This window comes from Capronia epimyces (genome assembly GCF_000585565.1).
Source record: "Capronia epimyces CBS 606.96 chromosome Unknown aczIQ-supercont1.1, whole genome shotgun sequence".
NCBI lineage: Eukaryota > Fungi > Ascomycota > Eurotiomycetes > Chaetothyriales > Herpotrichiellaceae > Capronia > Capronia epimyces.
The window spans coordinates 1708915-1723220 of record NW_006912904.1 but is presented as its reverse complement, the minus strand read 5'-3'; the positions used below and the strand labels follow the sequence as shown (position 1 = coordinate 1723220).

At 52.4% G+C, this 14306-nt stretch overlaps 3 protein-coding genes across 3 annotated transcripts; 1 reads left to right on the top strand and 2 right to left on the bottom strand.

Annotated features, from left to right (window-relative positions):
* Nucleotides 1-453: 453 nt before the first annotated feature.
* Nucleotides 454-1469, bottom strand: A1O3_00645 (uncharacterized protein; the record flags this gene model as incomplete). Its single annotated transcript, XM_007730795.1, has 2 exons — nt 454-1197; nt 1410-1469. The coding sequence occupies 2 exons, from the start codon at nt 1467-1469 to the stop codon at nt 454-456; spliced, it is 804 nt and encodes a 267-aa protein (XP_007728985.1).
* A 784-nt stretch (nt 1470-2253) lies between these two features.
* A1O3_00644 (uncharacterized protein) lies at nt 2254-3651 on the top strand (the record flags this gene model as incomplete). Its single annotated transcript, XM_007730794.1, has 1 exon — nt 2254-3651. One exon carries the CDS (start codon nt 2254-2256, stop codon nt 3649-3651), a length of 1398 nt encoding a protein of 465 aa, XP_007728984.1.
* Nucleotides 3652-3967: 316 nt separating this feature from the next.
* A1O3_00643 (uncharacterized protein) lies at nt 3968-13337 on the bottom strand (the record flags this gene model as incomplete). The annotated part of the gene is made up of 2 exons (XM_007730793.1): nt 3968-13014; nt 13064-13337. The coding sequence occupies 2 exons, from the start codon at nt 13335-13337 to the stop codon at nt 3968-3970; spliced, it is 9321 nt and encodes a 3106-aa protein (XP_007728983.1).
* Between the last annotated feature and the right edge of the window lie 969 nt (nt 13338-14306).

Genomic DNA, 14306 nt, shown 5'->3' with positions numbered 1-14306 from the left:
AAGGTCAATGGTCAATGGTCAACAAACGGCTGAGGGACAGGAACAACGACAACGAGATCAACAGTAGTAGTACCTCTCAAGTTCAACCGGGTAAAGTGAATCAGATAGGCAATATTTGTCGAGCGCACGGCGTCGGCGTCGGCGTCGGCGTCCGAGGGCGAGTCCATCAAAGTCTCGTCATCAAAGTCGTCCTCCGCCAGAGGTGGGACGTTGCAAAATGATTCGTGGAGGTGACGTGGCTTTCTTAGGACGGCTGCCGTATAGGTGTCGTTGGTCTCAGATTGCGAAGGCCAGTCAGTATATGAGACACCAAGGCCGATGCCGATGCCGGGGACGAAGAAGAACTCACAAAGACGACCCACCATAATCGCCGCCAGACTCTTCGAAGATCAGGACGGAGGTTGATGTACGACTCACTAGGCAATGACCCATCAGCACCAGTCAGGAGTGATATCAGCGACCAGTCCAAAGTACTGGAGGAGCAACGAACGCTTTGTGCATGCGCAATGACTCTGCCAGGACCGCGGCAACCCCCAACCAGTATAAGGAAGATTTCGGCTCTGTCAACCGGCCCCACCAGTGCGACATCAGAACGAGAGCCTGGAGGGTGGTGATGGAATCCTGTTCGTGGTTTGCATCGTAGAGAGCTTTGGCTCGTTGGTAGAAGGTGACGTTTGCAATATACCGGCTTTTGAAGCCCGCCGCCTTGTACACAGCCTCGGGAACATGCGACACGCCCACCAGATAGATGGCATTGAGCAGTAGAGGCGAAAGCTGGCCTGATTGGTATGATTCGAGGACTTTCGAGCGACATAGAATCGGATGGACAGGATGGACATATCTGAAAAAGGAATGCAGGAGCGCGTCGCTGAATTCGTCGGGGGGCTTCACGAATGCCCCCAGCCTGTGAAGCTGCTCGAAATCATGTTGACGGCTTTCGTGTAGAAACCGCTGCGTGTCTGGATCCAAGCCTTTGGCTGCGAAGTGATGGAGCGTCTCGTTCCAGGACTTATAATCCGCATCCGCATCCGCATCTGGAGTCGCATCCGCATTGCTGCTGAGCGGAGCAGAAGCATTGAAGTTGGTGGAAGTCCAGTTCGCCGAATCCGGAGAACTAACGCTTTCGGCTCCATCACCTTGGCCTCTGGTCAGGCCAATTGATGGCTGTGGCTGCTCAACTTGAGGGTTGTGACGAGGCTGAGGAGGGTTCCCAGGCAATGTTAATTCGCCGCTCCCGGTCCAGTGCGACGATCGAACTTGAGTCGCAGTCGCGTTTTGCAATCCTCTCGAGTGTCTAAGGTACCGACGGCGTCAGCGTCAGCTTGGTCGGATCGAAAATCAGTGCAGCAGGCATCAGGCAGCAGGCATCAGGCAGCAGGCATCGGCAGTAGATAGGGAGGGTGGCTGACTTTCCACGGCGTGAGACAATGAGTTCGCAGTTGATGGCCGCTCGGCGACAAGCCGAACATGGCGCGTCACCAACGCGATCGCATTTGACCCGTCGCCAGTTGCAGAGTCTGCAGGCCACCTTGGTCCGGGCGGGGGGTGTTGCTCGCGAAGGTGAAGTCGAGGCTGAAGCAGAGGCTGAGGCAGAGGCAGTGGCGCTCTCCATCGAAGCGAAGATAGGTTATAGGTATTGGTCTCGATACCTAAGCCGATACATGTAAGTAACGAGTTTTGATGACCAAGGTTACCTAGGTAGTAGGTAGTCACTGAGATGATTGAAAGCCACGAAGCTGCGTACAAGGTACTGTGCAGAGTATCCATACGTCGAAGTTTATACGGAGTACGGAGTACCTACAGCGTAATGTAATTACGAAGCGCTGAGACATACCACTCCGAAACATTACTGTATTTCTGTATTGCTGTAACAGATAAAAGCAGCAATACTAGTTACTCTGTACAGTACTCTATACGGAGTACTGTAGTAAGCACCTAGTAGGAGCCTGCCCTATAGGTAGTAGTAGTATTGTGCCATCGCTTCCGACGTTATCCGTAACGCAGTATATGCGAGATACTTTCATCTATAGGCATTCAACTCATGACTGATTACTTTGTCGCAAAACTACAGACCACGTTACAGTGAACAGTGAACAGCGAACGGTGAACAGTATGACAGCAAATCACGATAGTTAGCCACCTACTACTACCTCCTACCTCCTACCTACCAGGAATCTACATATCCGCCCAAATGAGTTGAGAGCCCGGCTGACTGAACATCCTGAGCCTCAGCCTCAGCCTCAGCCTCTAGAAATGAGGCGACGGACGCGCGGCGCATTCCTCAATCTTCTTCTTTTCCTCGGCGCCCTATTCTTCATCTTCTACCTAAACGGCACGGGTGGCGGTAACGGTGGCGGTGGTAGTAGTAGCGATCGTGATCGTGGTCGTGGTCGTGGTAGTGGTGGGCGTCACCGATTCTTCGCATGGTCGACCGTCCACTACAAGACGCCTGCCACCACTCTTCCCGCCTCTCGCGGCATCTGCCCGGGCCTCGCGGACGCAGAGACATCAAAACCAGCCTTGGTCGTGGCGCGTGTGACTGCCGACGGCGACACGCGATGGCTCGAGGACGACGCATTTGGGATATCGCAGAAATACCATGTCTGCATCTATACTGCAGATGCTCCAGATCCAGATCGAGACCGAGACCCAGCTGACTTGGATCCTACATCTCACCATCTGCGAGTCCCTGCGAACCGCGGCCACGAGGCCATGGCATATCTCACTTTCCTGATCGACAACTACGCACACATACCGGCTGCGGGCGCGGTGTTCGTGCACGGGTCGCGCTGGGCCTGGCATAACGACATGCCGGACTACGACAACGCGGCCGCCCTCCAGGCGCTCAATGTCTCTGCTGCGCTGGAGCCGGTCGGATACCATAATCTTCGCTGCGACTGGAGTGCCAGTACATGTCCGACGTTGGATACAGACTCGAAGGTCTGGCCGGGCCAAGCCAGCCTAGCCACGTCGATCCGCGCCATGCTGGAGCCGTGGAACGAGCGTGTCGTGTCGGACGCGGCTCTACCCTTGGCGCTCGTCGCGCTGTTTGGAGATGCTGGCACCTCCACCTCCGCCTCTGTGCGTCATGACAAGTCCAAGTCTGAGCTTACCGTGCCAGGAGACCGGCTGATGCTCGGTCGGAACGATGCCGTGCGCGCCCAGTGTTGTGCCCAATTCGTCGTGTCGCGCGACAGTGTGTGGCGCCATTCGAGGGACGAATATATTGCTCTGCGACAGTGGCTGTTGGACGGGAGTGAGACTAAGACTGAGACTGAGAAGAATACGAATGTCGGAGCAGCACCGCCCAACGACCGCGTCGCAGGCCGAATCTTGTCATATATCTGGCATATTTTGTTCATTCGGCCATGCAACAGCAACGCAGTACCCAACTCCAACTCGGGACTCGACTCATCATCATCATCATCGTCGTCGTCATCGCCATTCTGTGATGGTAGTGCTGACATCGACCTCGACATCGACCTCGACCGCCTCAATGTCTTGGCCTGTCCGCCCGCCCGGGAATGCTACTGTCGTCTCTACGGCCGCTGCGACCTGCAGGGCTGCACCTCGCCCGAACGCTGTCCGGGTCAGTATGTTGTGCCTCCGCACTTTCGACTGCCGCCTGACTGGGCAGAGAGGCATTCATGAAGATGAAGATGAAGTTGAAGATCGGACGAGGGATATCTCATACCGGTATATCGCTCTCTGGTTAGAAGATGCCCGCTATCCAGGAAAGAGTCTGCCGTGGGACTACTGCTGTGCCCTTTGCATTTCAGGAGGAAGTAAATACTCTACTCTTTTTCCACTCATACAATCATAATTCATTTCATGGCTGGCTTTAAGCCGTAGACTCATCCAAACTGTAGTTCATCCAATACCACCACCCAGCTCGACTCCTTGACCAGTTTCCATAGATCCCAACCAGACAAGAGTACTCCGTACCGTTCGAGACTGACCTTCTCCTTCAATTGGCAGCTCGTGCCTCCCTCCCACTCCCATCCTTGTCCAAGCTCAACTCCCCGAGATCTCGTGTGAGAAGATCCGTTTCCTGTTCCTGTTTGAAATCCTCTTGTCGCAGTATCCTTCCTGCCAAGAGACGGCCCATGTGCGTATGCCCCCATTCTATCCCAAGTCTCCTCATGCCGATGAAAGCCTTCAGCACCCCCACGGGGCTCCTTGAAAACTTACACCCCGTCCAGCCATTTGCTGCTCGGCAAGCGGGAGACACGAAATTGTCATTGGCCACCTCTCTCCGGACCGGAAGTGGCCGCTCGCCATCCCAGAGACCAAGTAACGAACAAAGACGCTTGTAGTCTGCGAACGTGGTGAAATACAGCTGACCAGCAAACAGGTTCAGCACAGAGATTGCCTCAGGTGAAATCGTGACTGGCAGACTGCTCTCTGGAACCTGGTACACATTCATGCCGTCGAAAGGCGCCATATTTTTCCCGGTGCGAGCCTGATAGAGAACCAGAGTGGCGCGTTTGTGTTTCCGAATCTCTGGCAGGAAGATTTGAGCTTCGTGGGGACTGATGATCACCGGCTCTTTAATACGGGGCACAATCAGAACCCACTGCACCGACCGAAGGAAGTCATCCTGAGGAGAGCAGGCCACGGTCACAATAGTCCGCATAAAGTCTCGTGTCACCTTGATATCCGTCGGCCACTTTGCGCGACTGTAGTGAGAGGCGAGTCTGGTGTCGAGAAGAACGTCAAAAGGTGGGCGGAGGTCGTCGAGTCTCTCGGGCAGATTGCCATCGCGGAGGAAGCCCAAGAGAGATTCCGAAGCAGATGGTTTGGCCGGCGTGGCTGATTTTGGACGTTGAACTTCTCGCTCTTCCTCAACTTCGTGCAAGATTTCACGTTCCTGCTCTTCGGAGATGCCACAGTCTTTGAACTCTCTCGTTTCCGCCCGATCCCACTCTTCCAGAAGTTGAGCCATGATATGGTCCGTCTTTTCCGCCTTGGAAGGCTTCCAGGATAACTTTTGCTTGTCGTGCTTCTCGGCAGTGTAAATCTCTGACACAGGACGACTTTCTCTTTCTCTGATTACCTCAAGATACTTGTCACTATTGACGATTCTGCCATTTTCGTTGACGTGCCGGGTGAAAGCCAACCGCCGGCGAGAGTGTGACAGCCCCTTCATCGTCCAGAGGGGTTGCTGACTCAGGAGTGTACGACATGACTGCGATATGCACCAACGTATGACATGAGAACTGTCGATCTCTTCCGGGGCGCCGTGGAGGAGGGCGCGGATGCCATTGTCAACTTCCGGTGGAGCGAAGAATACAACGGACTGAGATACTGCCAGCTTCCTCATACGCATGCACGCTTGTACTAGACTGTCCTTGAGAAGGCCTGGTCCAAGCAACACCGCAGCCTTGAAATGATCGGGAAGTTGGAAATCCGTCCCGCGAGTGTGGAATTCGTCCAGGTAGATCAGGCATTTGCCGATCTGATCTTTGAAAATTGAGGAAGCAAACGGTTCGACACTACCATCTCGATTGAGCACCATCTTCTCGTCGTCTTCACTGAAGAAGACGGCTGCCATCATCTGAGAGCGTAGCCGCAACCACTTGGAAGCAATCTCCTTATTGTCCTCGAGGAACAAGGCGCCGACATCGATGATGACGGATGGGCTGTGGGGCTCGTGGTCGACGATAAGCTGCAGCAGCTCATCGGGAGACAGTCTCTGACCCGAAGGTGACGCCGCGCGAATGTACTTGCGGTTGTCGCGTCTTAACAGCGTTGCCAGTGTCGACGCTGTGCCGTGGCGTAGGTCCTCGATATCCTTCTGAAAACATGTCAAGGGGATGCGGCTGTCGCAAGTCCCGCTGAAGCCGGACGTCACTTTACCACCGTCGTTCGCGCAAAGATCCCAGGCGCTGCTCGACAGCTTGTGGCGAAATTCTTTGGCCTCCTTCGGATACACGGCCTGTCTGAGGAAGTAGTCTATCAGAGCCTTGTTGAATCTGAGATGGGAGTACAGCTCATCAATGCAATATGCGTCGTCCAGGTTGAGCGAGCTTGCACTTCGGTATTTCGCGGGCAGAGTGCTGTTTGCCACCCATTTGAGATAATCTTCGCCCGGATCTGGTGATTTCAGGAGTATCAGAATGCATCGTCGGAGGTCCTCACGCTGGATTCCAGTATAATAGAAAGAAAGCGCAGTGAGAAGAATAAGTGTCTCTGGCTGTGCGAACTCGGCGCTTGGGGACGGGATCGATTTGGCGCGGTATGGGACAGCCGAAGAACAGCGGCTTCGGTCCAAGCCATAGTTCACCAGCCAACGCTTGCGGAGTGCATGTGTCAATATCTGCTGGGATATCAAACCTCGGACGACATAAAGGAGGTCGAATTGCGCCGATTCGTTGAAGTGATTTGATATCAACTCGAATGTTGCAGAATCCACTTCCACGTCGTGGATGAAGGCGTAAAGCGCTTTCATCGTCTCTGAGTTGCAATGACCCAGAGGAAGCCCTGGCAGCTTCCCTGCAATTACCTCCTCAGTCAGACGGCTCTTCACAAGTCGAGCACCTTCATCGTTCAAGACCCGTATATGAGGGAAAGAGTCGAGGGCCCGGCGTTCAAGTTCAATCCCGGAAGGGCATGCTTCGTGGAGGCTCTGCGCGTTTCGCTGCACCACGGCGAGGAGCTCCAGCGCAACAGTCCATCGATCTGGAGCACCGGACAGAAGATTTGCTTCCCCGTTGGTATACACAAGCTCATATGCAGGCTTTAGCAATTCGTCGCTCTCATCTAGTATATCTCGAGCGTTGCAGTCGAGCCACTTCTGCACGCGAATCAGTTCGATAGCCAGGTTTTTATCGGTTCCCAATTTATCGCTCCCAATGAGCCGGAACGAGTTCAGATGTTCCGGTAGAGTTAGGAGAACGCCGGCGCCTTGGCTACATTCTTCGAAGAGGGCCATCAATAGCTGGGGTGTTTCGTGGCTCAAGCGTGTTTGCCTCGAGAAGGGAAGATGGTAAACCGTTCTGTTTACCAACCCTGCAAGGCTCGAAGACAGAAGTCGAAGCATCTCGTTGGCGAGGGGTTTCAGCACCACAACGCGGACAAGCTGTGAGCCAGTTGCTAGTGCTGTTACCACCATAGGGAGAATCACACTGGTTTTGCCTTCGCCCATGCCAAGTAGCACAAGCCCATTCTCCGCCTTGATCAATTCTTGGGCGACTCGTACCTGCACTGGTCGTATCAGAATGTTGTTCTGTATCTCAAGCAGTAGCCAGTCGGGCCACTGCTCTGGCTCCCATGCCGCATGTGCTGGATTCGTAAGTTCGCGTTGGAGAGCAAAGTTGTCCTTTGCGACCAAGTATCTCTGCATGCGTTCCGCTCGTTGCAGGGCTGTCACCTCTCGTGCCAGCAGGATGACTACCTTGACCCAGACAGGCGGCACATGTCCTCTGTATCGCGCAGTAAGAAGCTGCAGTAGTGCCAATTCAGAGACATGAGGCCAAATCCTGGCTTCTACCAAAGCTCGATGAGACGCGAGCCGGGGTTGAAGAATTAGTCGACTCCGTCCGAGGATGAACTTGATGCAATATTTCACTTGCAGTGCTTTTTCAGCCAAGACACCAGGGTCGACGAGGGTAACTCTGCTTCGATCCTCTGCAGTCTTCTTTTTGAAAGCCTTAATGCTCTCATTCAAGGATTGACCGTATTCCTGAACAATGGTGCTGGGGTTAGCACCGAGTTCTTCAACCATATCTTCGAGCTCTTCCCATGTACGACGAAGTTCATTCGCCTCCAGGTGCTGATGCCGTTCGCGTCGGCATATCGAACTGGTGAGATCTTGATCTAGATAGCTGGGTCTGCTTTCATTCAGGATATCATCTACAACAGGGGTTGAATGCATGATGTCCAGGAGGGAAAATTGAGTTTGGGGGCTGCGAACCGCCGTCTCTTGAGTGATCCGAAGAACATTGCTGGAGAACTCTGGCCCATCGTAGGTTTGATGGATTGTCTTCAACTCTTGATCAAAGGCGTCAAGTTGAGACAAGAAACGACGATTCTTGTCCCATGTTGCCAGTTTGCCATTCAAGAGCTCCTTCAGCAGGCCCCATTTGTAATATCCGAGGGTTCCTCTCGCCGGAAGCTGCACTGAATTCCCTGGCCAGGCTGAAGTGACGGCATCCATAATTTGTTGGCGCTGAGCATTCAGCTCTCGTTCATATTGCTCGCGCTCTGCCTCAATGGCCTCGTCATCGCTGTCACTTTCATCGGAATCCGAAGATAGCGCAGATGTAAAGCCTTTCTCGCACTGTGAAAGAATCGTCATGATCTCCTGGCGATTCATCTTGTATCCCTCGCGCAGGTCATAGGTGTTGCAATCGGGAAAGGGTAAATGATGCCTTAGTGACGGTGAGACAGCGAAGGCGAGGATGGTTCTCAGCTCCCGCGCAATCGACGGCTTCCCAAAGGCAATCAGCGAGAGGACAAATGTGAGGTGTTCTCGAGATCTCAAATCCGCTTTGCAATACAGCAACAAGCTCGCGAACTGTTGCTGAAGACCCTGGCTTAGCATGTTTGAGAAGGAAAAGACCGAGTAGTTCTCATCAAAGCCACTGATCTGTCCCCATCCCAACACCATGTCCCTCAGGTCCCGGCGAACACTGAAAGCAGAGGGCCAGGCTGTGACCAAGCCAGCCATTGATACAGCTGCCTCTTGGTTCGCACTCATATCCCGATCTCGAGATGAGTAGGGATGGTCCTCAGGATCGGTTGGTGTCATTATTGCAGATTCACAGGGATAAAGCTTGCAGGACTGATGGTAGGATCTATCCAGCAACGGCAAATCTCCAGAGTATGACACTTGCTGGACATTTGCCGAGTCAAACAAGAACGCGGCTTTGAGATTGTGTGAAATGATATCCTTCACCGTCCCATAAAAGACGTCACGCTGGGAAATGTATGAGAGAACCTCATCAAATATGTCCGAGTGCATTGTTCTCATTCCTGGGGGGTAGAATTTGCGCGCGGGTGAGAGTTGTGCGATCAGGCGCAATAGCGTCTGCGACCGAGCAGACAAAGGAACAGAAGTTCGATTGATACCATCGGAGAGGCAGAGGAGACTCTCTTCGGTGCCAGTACGGCCAGTGAGCTCATCATCTTCGGGAAAACTGGTGATAGCGTGGAGATAGGTCTTGAACAAATGGCCTTCTAGATCATCTGCGACCAACCGGCCCAGTCTATCATCGATGCGGTAGTGTGAAAATGACAAGGCCTCGACGGCTTCCAGACGGACTTTGGCACTGACATGAGGTGGGGCAGTAGATACAACAACGTCGCCATTAGGAATGAGGACGCTGCGAACAGGCGAGCCGGGGATATTGGCACTGCTAACCGCGCGAAGAACCAGCCGAGATTTCAGGCCATGCAGCGTTCCTATGGCTTGTGAAGTATCGACAACTGCAGAAAGTTCCTGACATTGGACCTCGCCCTTCAATGTGACGAAAAAGTTCAAGTGATAGCGTGCGAGCTTGATGCTGATCCTAACATGGTCTTGCATGGTAATGAGTATGTGATCTCGGTGCTCAAAGTTCTGGAATATACCACAAACAACCTTTCCCACTGGGCTAGCATGATCAATCAGGACAGCATGATCAGTGCGCATGGAAATTGTTGGTCTCCAATTGACGTCCGGAGATAAAACCCAGTCGTCTGCTTGGGACACCCATGGCCGAGTATTCGGGCGAAAGAAAACCCTCCCGTCATCGAGGGACATCCAGGGTACGTTGTTCTTGACAATGAAGTCTGGGATATCTCCAAGGAAAATATCGCGTAGAATTGCCTCGAAAAATCGACCGTTGAGGCTTGAACGCAACAGGAGGGTCTTACCACGCATCCCAAAATAAATTCGGTGCCCCCCAAAGAGGACTCTCGACATATATTCCATGCCATCAATGTCAGACGCAAAGACATCGAGATCGAGATCGCCAAACACAGAGCGATACAGAGGGTCGGATGAATAGGTCGTGGGCAGACGAGCTAGTGGTCGACCTGAAACGAGAAGACTTCCTGTAACAACGTTAAAGTGAACAGCATTCGACGAGGCCTCGCTCTGTATCCACGACGTGTCGGTCTGGTCAACTGTGTTCCATGGAGTCGTAAAGGCAGCAGAATGCCAGAAGCGTCTGATGCCGGTTGAGATGGCAGCATTGCGACGTTGTAACTGGGCTAGGAATGGCTTCTCACAGAGACGCGCAAGATAATGGTCGTTCAAGAGGTCTGATTTCTGCTTCGTGTCATCGGCAACTGTACCTTGCTGTCGATGGTCGTGCAAATGTATGGCTGCCTCAATGTAATCAGCAATAGCGAGATCGTTGGAGAAAACGGCCATTATCAGGTGTGAGTCGACGTTGAAGGTTTGTCGTACCAAGACGCAGGCATTCACAATTTGGCGGGAAAGGTCCTTCAAGGTGAGACCTCTTGCGGAGGCTGATTTCTCCTGCATATGGAGCTCTGTCAACTGACCGATCCATCCAATGCCGGCCCGGCGTATCCTCTGTACGAGATCATTCCATCTGTCCACGTCAATTCGATCGGGTACCAAGGACAATATCTTCAGACATATTGCCAACAATATGCTTGTAGCAGTAGCTTCTTTCCAGTTGGCTTCGATTCTTGCAAAGCTTGCCTCCAATGTATTCAAGAGAGTCTGGCAGAAAGACTCAGATGCAAGATCCTGTTGGGACTCCCGTAGATATTTCGGTACAAGTGTACCGGCAGTCCCCACTTGCGACATTGCATGCGTAAACAGGATTGCTACGGACGGTGAATTCAGGTCAACCTCTGTTGAGGTCAGCATTGCCAGCAAATTCATCCACTGTAGTCGTTCTCCAGAACGCAGAGACCCAAAAAGCACATGCTCATGAGGGCTCATCTCGGGAGGACAACTAGCATGCCTGGCTATCACCGAATTCTGTGCATGGCTAGTCCTATTCACAAAGGACTCCAAGTGCTCGTTGAGTGGTTTCGGGAGGTGCGCGTTGCAGTAGCGAAGGAGTGAAGGTTGGCTGTTCTGTTTCGCTGTCCATATACGAGTGCTCTGAGTGTCGAACATCCTCGGCTGCAAGCCGTTTTTGACGAGGACGTCGTCCATGTCCAAGCCAGAGGTGAAGTAGTGAGCCTTTTGCATGGATTTAACCGAAGAAGCGAGTGTCACACGGAGCTTTGGACCTTGAGCGAACTCTGTGAGTGGTGGAAATGATCGCAAGATTTGCTTGACATCGCCGCCAGCGTTCGCGTGCCTACCAATGTCCTGGACAAGAAGCCAAGTCGAATCGCGCCAGTGGGCAATGGCTTCCGGAGGCATCAGCTCGAAGATGACAGCTTTTATCATTGTCTCCTGTTCGGGTAGTGGCCATTCATGCTTTGTAACTTGAATTGCTTTTGCCTGTTGCTCTTTGGCGCATTTCTGGCATTTTCGATCATGACGCGGACGCCCGACCCAGCCCGGGCCTCGGGGGATGAAGATGCCACACTCCATAGATTCGACGCTTCGCATGAGTTTTTCAAAGCTTGCCTTCTTGGTATTCCACTCCTGCACCTTCTCTTGCCGTTCATCACGCGCGTTAGCTTCAATGTTTCTCCGCACCATTTGCAAGGCTGGAGATTGGTCGAAATATCTCACACCAAAACTAGTGGCTGATGGATCGCTAAAGAGGGACGGGTAACTCGCCTTGCGACCCGATAAGCGTGAAGATATGTGGCATTCGATTTGATGCAGGCGCTCCAACTCCAACTGCTTGCTGAGGAGGAGAGGAGCAAACATACTTGGGTCCAGTTCTGGAGGGTATTGAAGAAGAAGCGGACAGAGCTCCGTAGCAAGCTTGTCAATGGCAGCCCAAAGGTCAAGAAGTGTGAGGAACATGAGTGAGATACGCACTGGATGTCCCTCGTATCTTGACACGGCAGCGTGGTGGTAGTTTTGCATCAACAAAGCCAGCGACTGACATGACGAGGGCTGTGGACGGTTCAGGCGCAACCAGTCTGCAAGATGAGCACCGACCCATTGCTCGAAATCAGCAAGAGCAAAGAGCAAGTCGCCAGGCTTGGTAAAAATCCCAGAGTCGGGCAGCTGAGTCTTGGCCAAGACGATTCTCCTTGATATCTGGGGTTTGAATGTGGTATGTGGATATGTGAAGGACTCTCTGGAACGGAGCCAAACAGCTTTCACAGCAGACCGACTGTTCTTCATAGTCAATCTATCAGAGACATTCTGGGTAACCACTTGTGGAAGAGTGAACTCGTCCCTCTCTTTCACCTCCTTCCACTGGAGGAGCATAGATTGGTTGAGGCGTGACAAGGTTGTTCGGACAGACTCCTGGACAAATGCACGCGTTTCAGAACCAAGCTTTGCATTTCGCCTCGCTAATTTGACACGAAGTACATGGAGGGTATCGGGCGACGTGGTTGTCGCAGAGATCCCGGTGGCGAGCCTCGACAATAGAAACAACATGAAGTTCTTATAATGTGACTGTTCCTCACCGGCAAGGTCGGCGTTGTGTAAGGCGAGTTGAAGGGCCACGCGAGCGCATAGCCAAACCCCGGATCGTCGCCAGGGCGGTTTTGAAGTATTGGTCCAGCATACATCATCGTGGGTACGTTTGCAGATCGTTGGGCTTGAAGTAGCCTTGCCATAGCTGCTGAGAACTCCAAACAACCATTCGGTAACCGCTCTGGGATGTGCAGACTGACGCTTTTCAACCACCGTATTTTGTGCTTTTATGGTTGTTTCCATGGCTAATCTTACCTCTTCAACTGAGAGTTTGTGGATGGCAGTCCCGAGCTCTTGTATGAAGAACGCGTTCTGCATTATCCGATTCGGTACAAAAACCGCTCTAGCCGGGAACTGTCTCACAAGGGCATCTTTAGCAGCCAATACTGCGTCTGTCTTAGGCAGAACCTCAAAACACTCAAAGATAGCACCAGTGGATCTGTTTCTGACGACGATTGCTGCATTTTGAGGCTTAACGTAGAACAAGAGGACGTCTATGAAGAGATTAGCTTTAGTGGGTCGACGGGTATGAATTGCTCTTACCATCAGTATTCATGGTTTGGAGGGTCTGGATGGTGGTAGAGCTGCACGGAATGCCTGACTCGTAGATTTTGGCCCATTTCGGAACAGACTGTGCCAGTTGCGACCAGACTCGTGCCTCACTGCTCCGGGGAGGCAACAAGAGTGAGAACTCGCGAGCCGCTTGTGAAATCTCTTTGAGGATATCATCGGATGCAGCTTCTTCGTGATCGAGTTGTGGTAACTTAGGTGGGAGAAAGGCATGTTCGAAAATGAAGTTTGTAGCTGCGGGCCTCATTGTGGCTTCGAGAACCACTCAGTGATCAGCAGCAGAGCAAAGCAAGATTGCTCTCAGAGGAAGTAGACTGGGCAAGCCAGGGGTGATTGTGAAGATTGAGGAGAGATTGGAAAGACCGTACAAGACGGAATTGCTCAGAGTGGTTGAAGAAGAGGCTTATTCATGTTGATGTACAGTAGGGAGAGAGAGAGAGCGAGAGAGAGAAATAGTAGAGAGGTTGGTGAGGAAGAAGATAGGAAAGATAATCTAGAGTGGCAGAGAGGAGGCTTTATGTGAATTGTTCTTAGAGATTTCTTGGCAGGAAAACAAAGGGGCAGTTCTTGAGGGGGATATCATGTACAAGTGAATTCAATATGGGCAATAAGAGGCCAAAGGGCTTTGCTGCGCAGGCTGCCATCAGAAGGCAGGATAGCAGCCTTACTGTTCACATCTAAATTATGCTCAACTCACCAATCAATCACCAACCCATGGCCTTCCTACCGGCCGACACCAAGGCTGCGCCATTCACTAGCTCTAGTGAACGACTTCCATAGACGTAGAAAGCGGTACTTCATGGCTGTCGTAGGTAGGAAACGGTGGTCAAGTAGCTGGACAGGCATCTTGTTGGGGCCGAGGACGAGGCCATGGTCACCGCAGTGGCCACCGGCTAGTGCTCGTCAGCTTCACCGAGGAATTTGGCACTCAGTTGTCGAACAATGGAACTCTCTTCTTTGCAGACCGTGAGAAAGACGAAGCGACTTTCTTTCAGCTACAGAGAACGAGAGGCTCAAGGGTAAGGAAGGAGCTCTTAGAGACAGGATGGCACTTTCCCATCCGACAAGATACAGCATCTTTACGGATTGGGAAGCCTGTTCGAACCGACCAATTGGAGGCAGACAGATCTAGTAAAGCGTGGAGCATAGAGGCAAGTCTGACTGCCCTTTCCTGGCCAAGTTGAATGTTCAGCCTTGACTTGAGAGCAGAAGACCG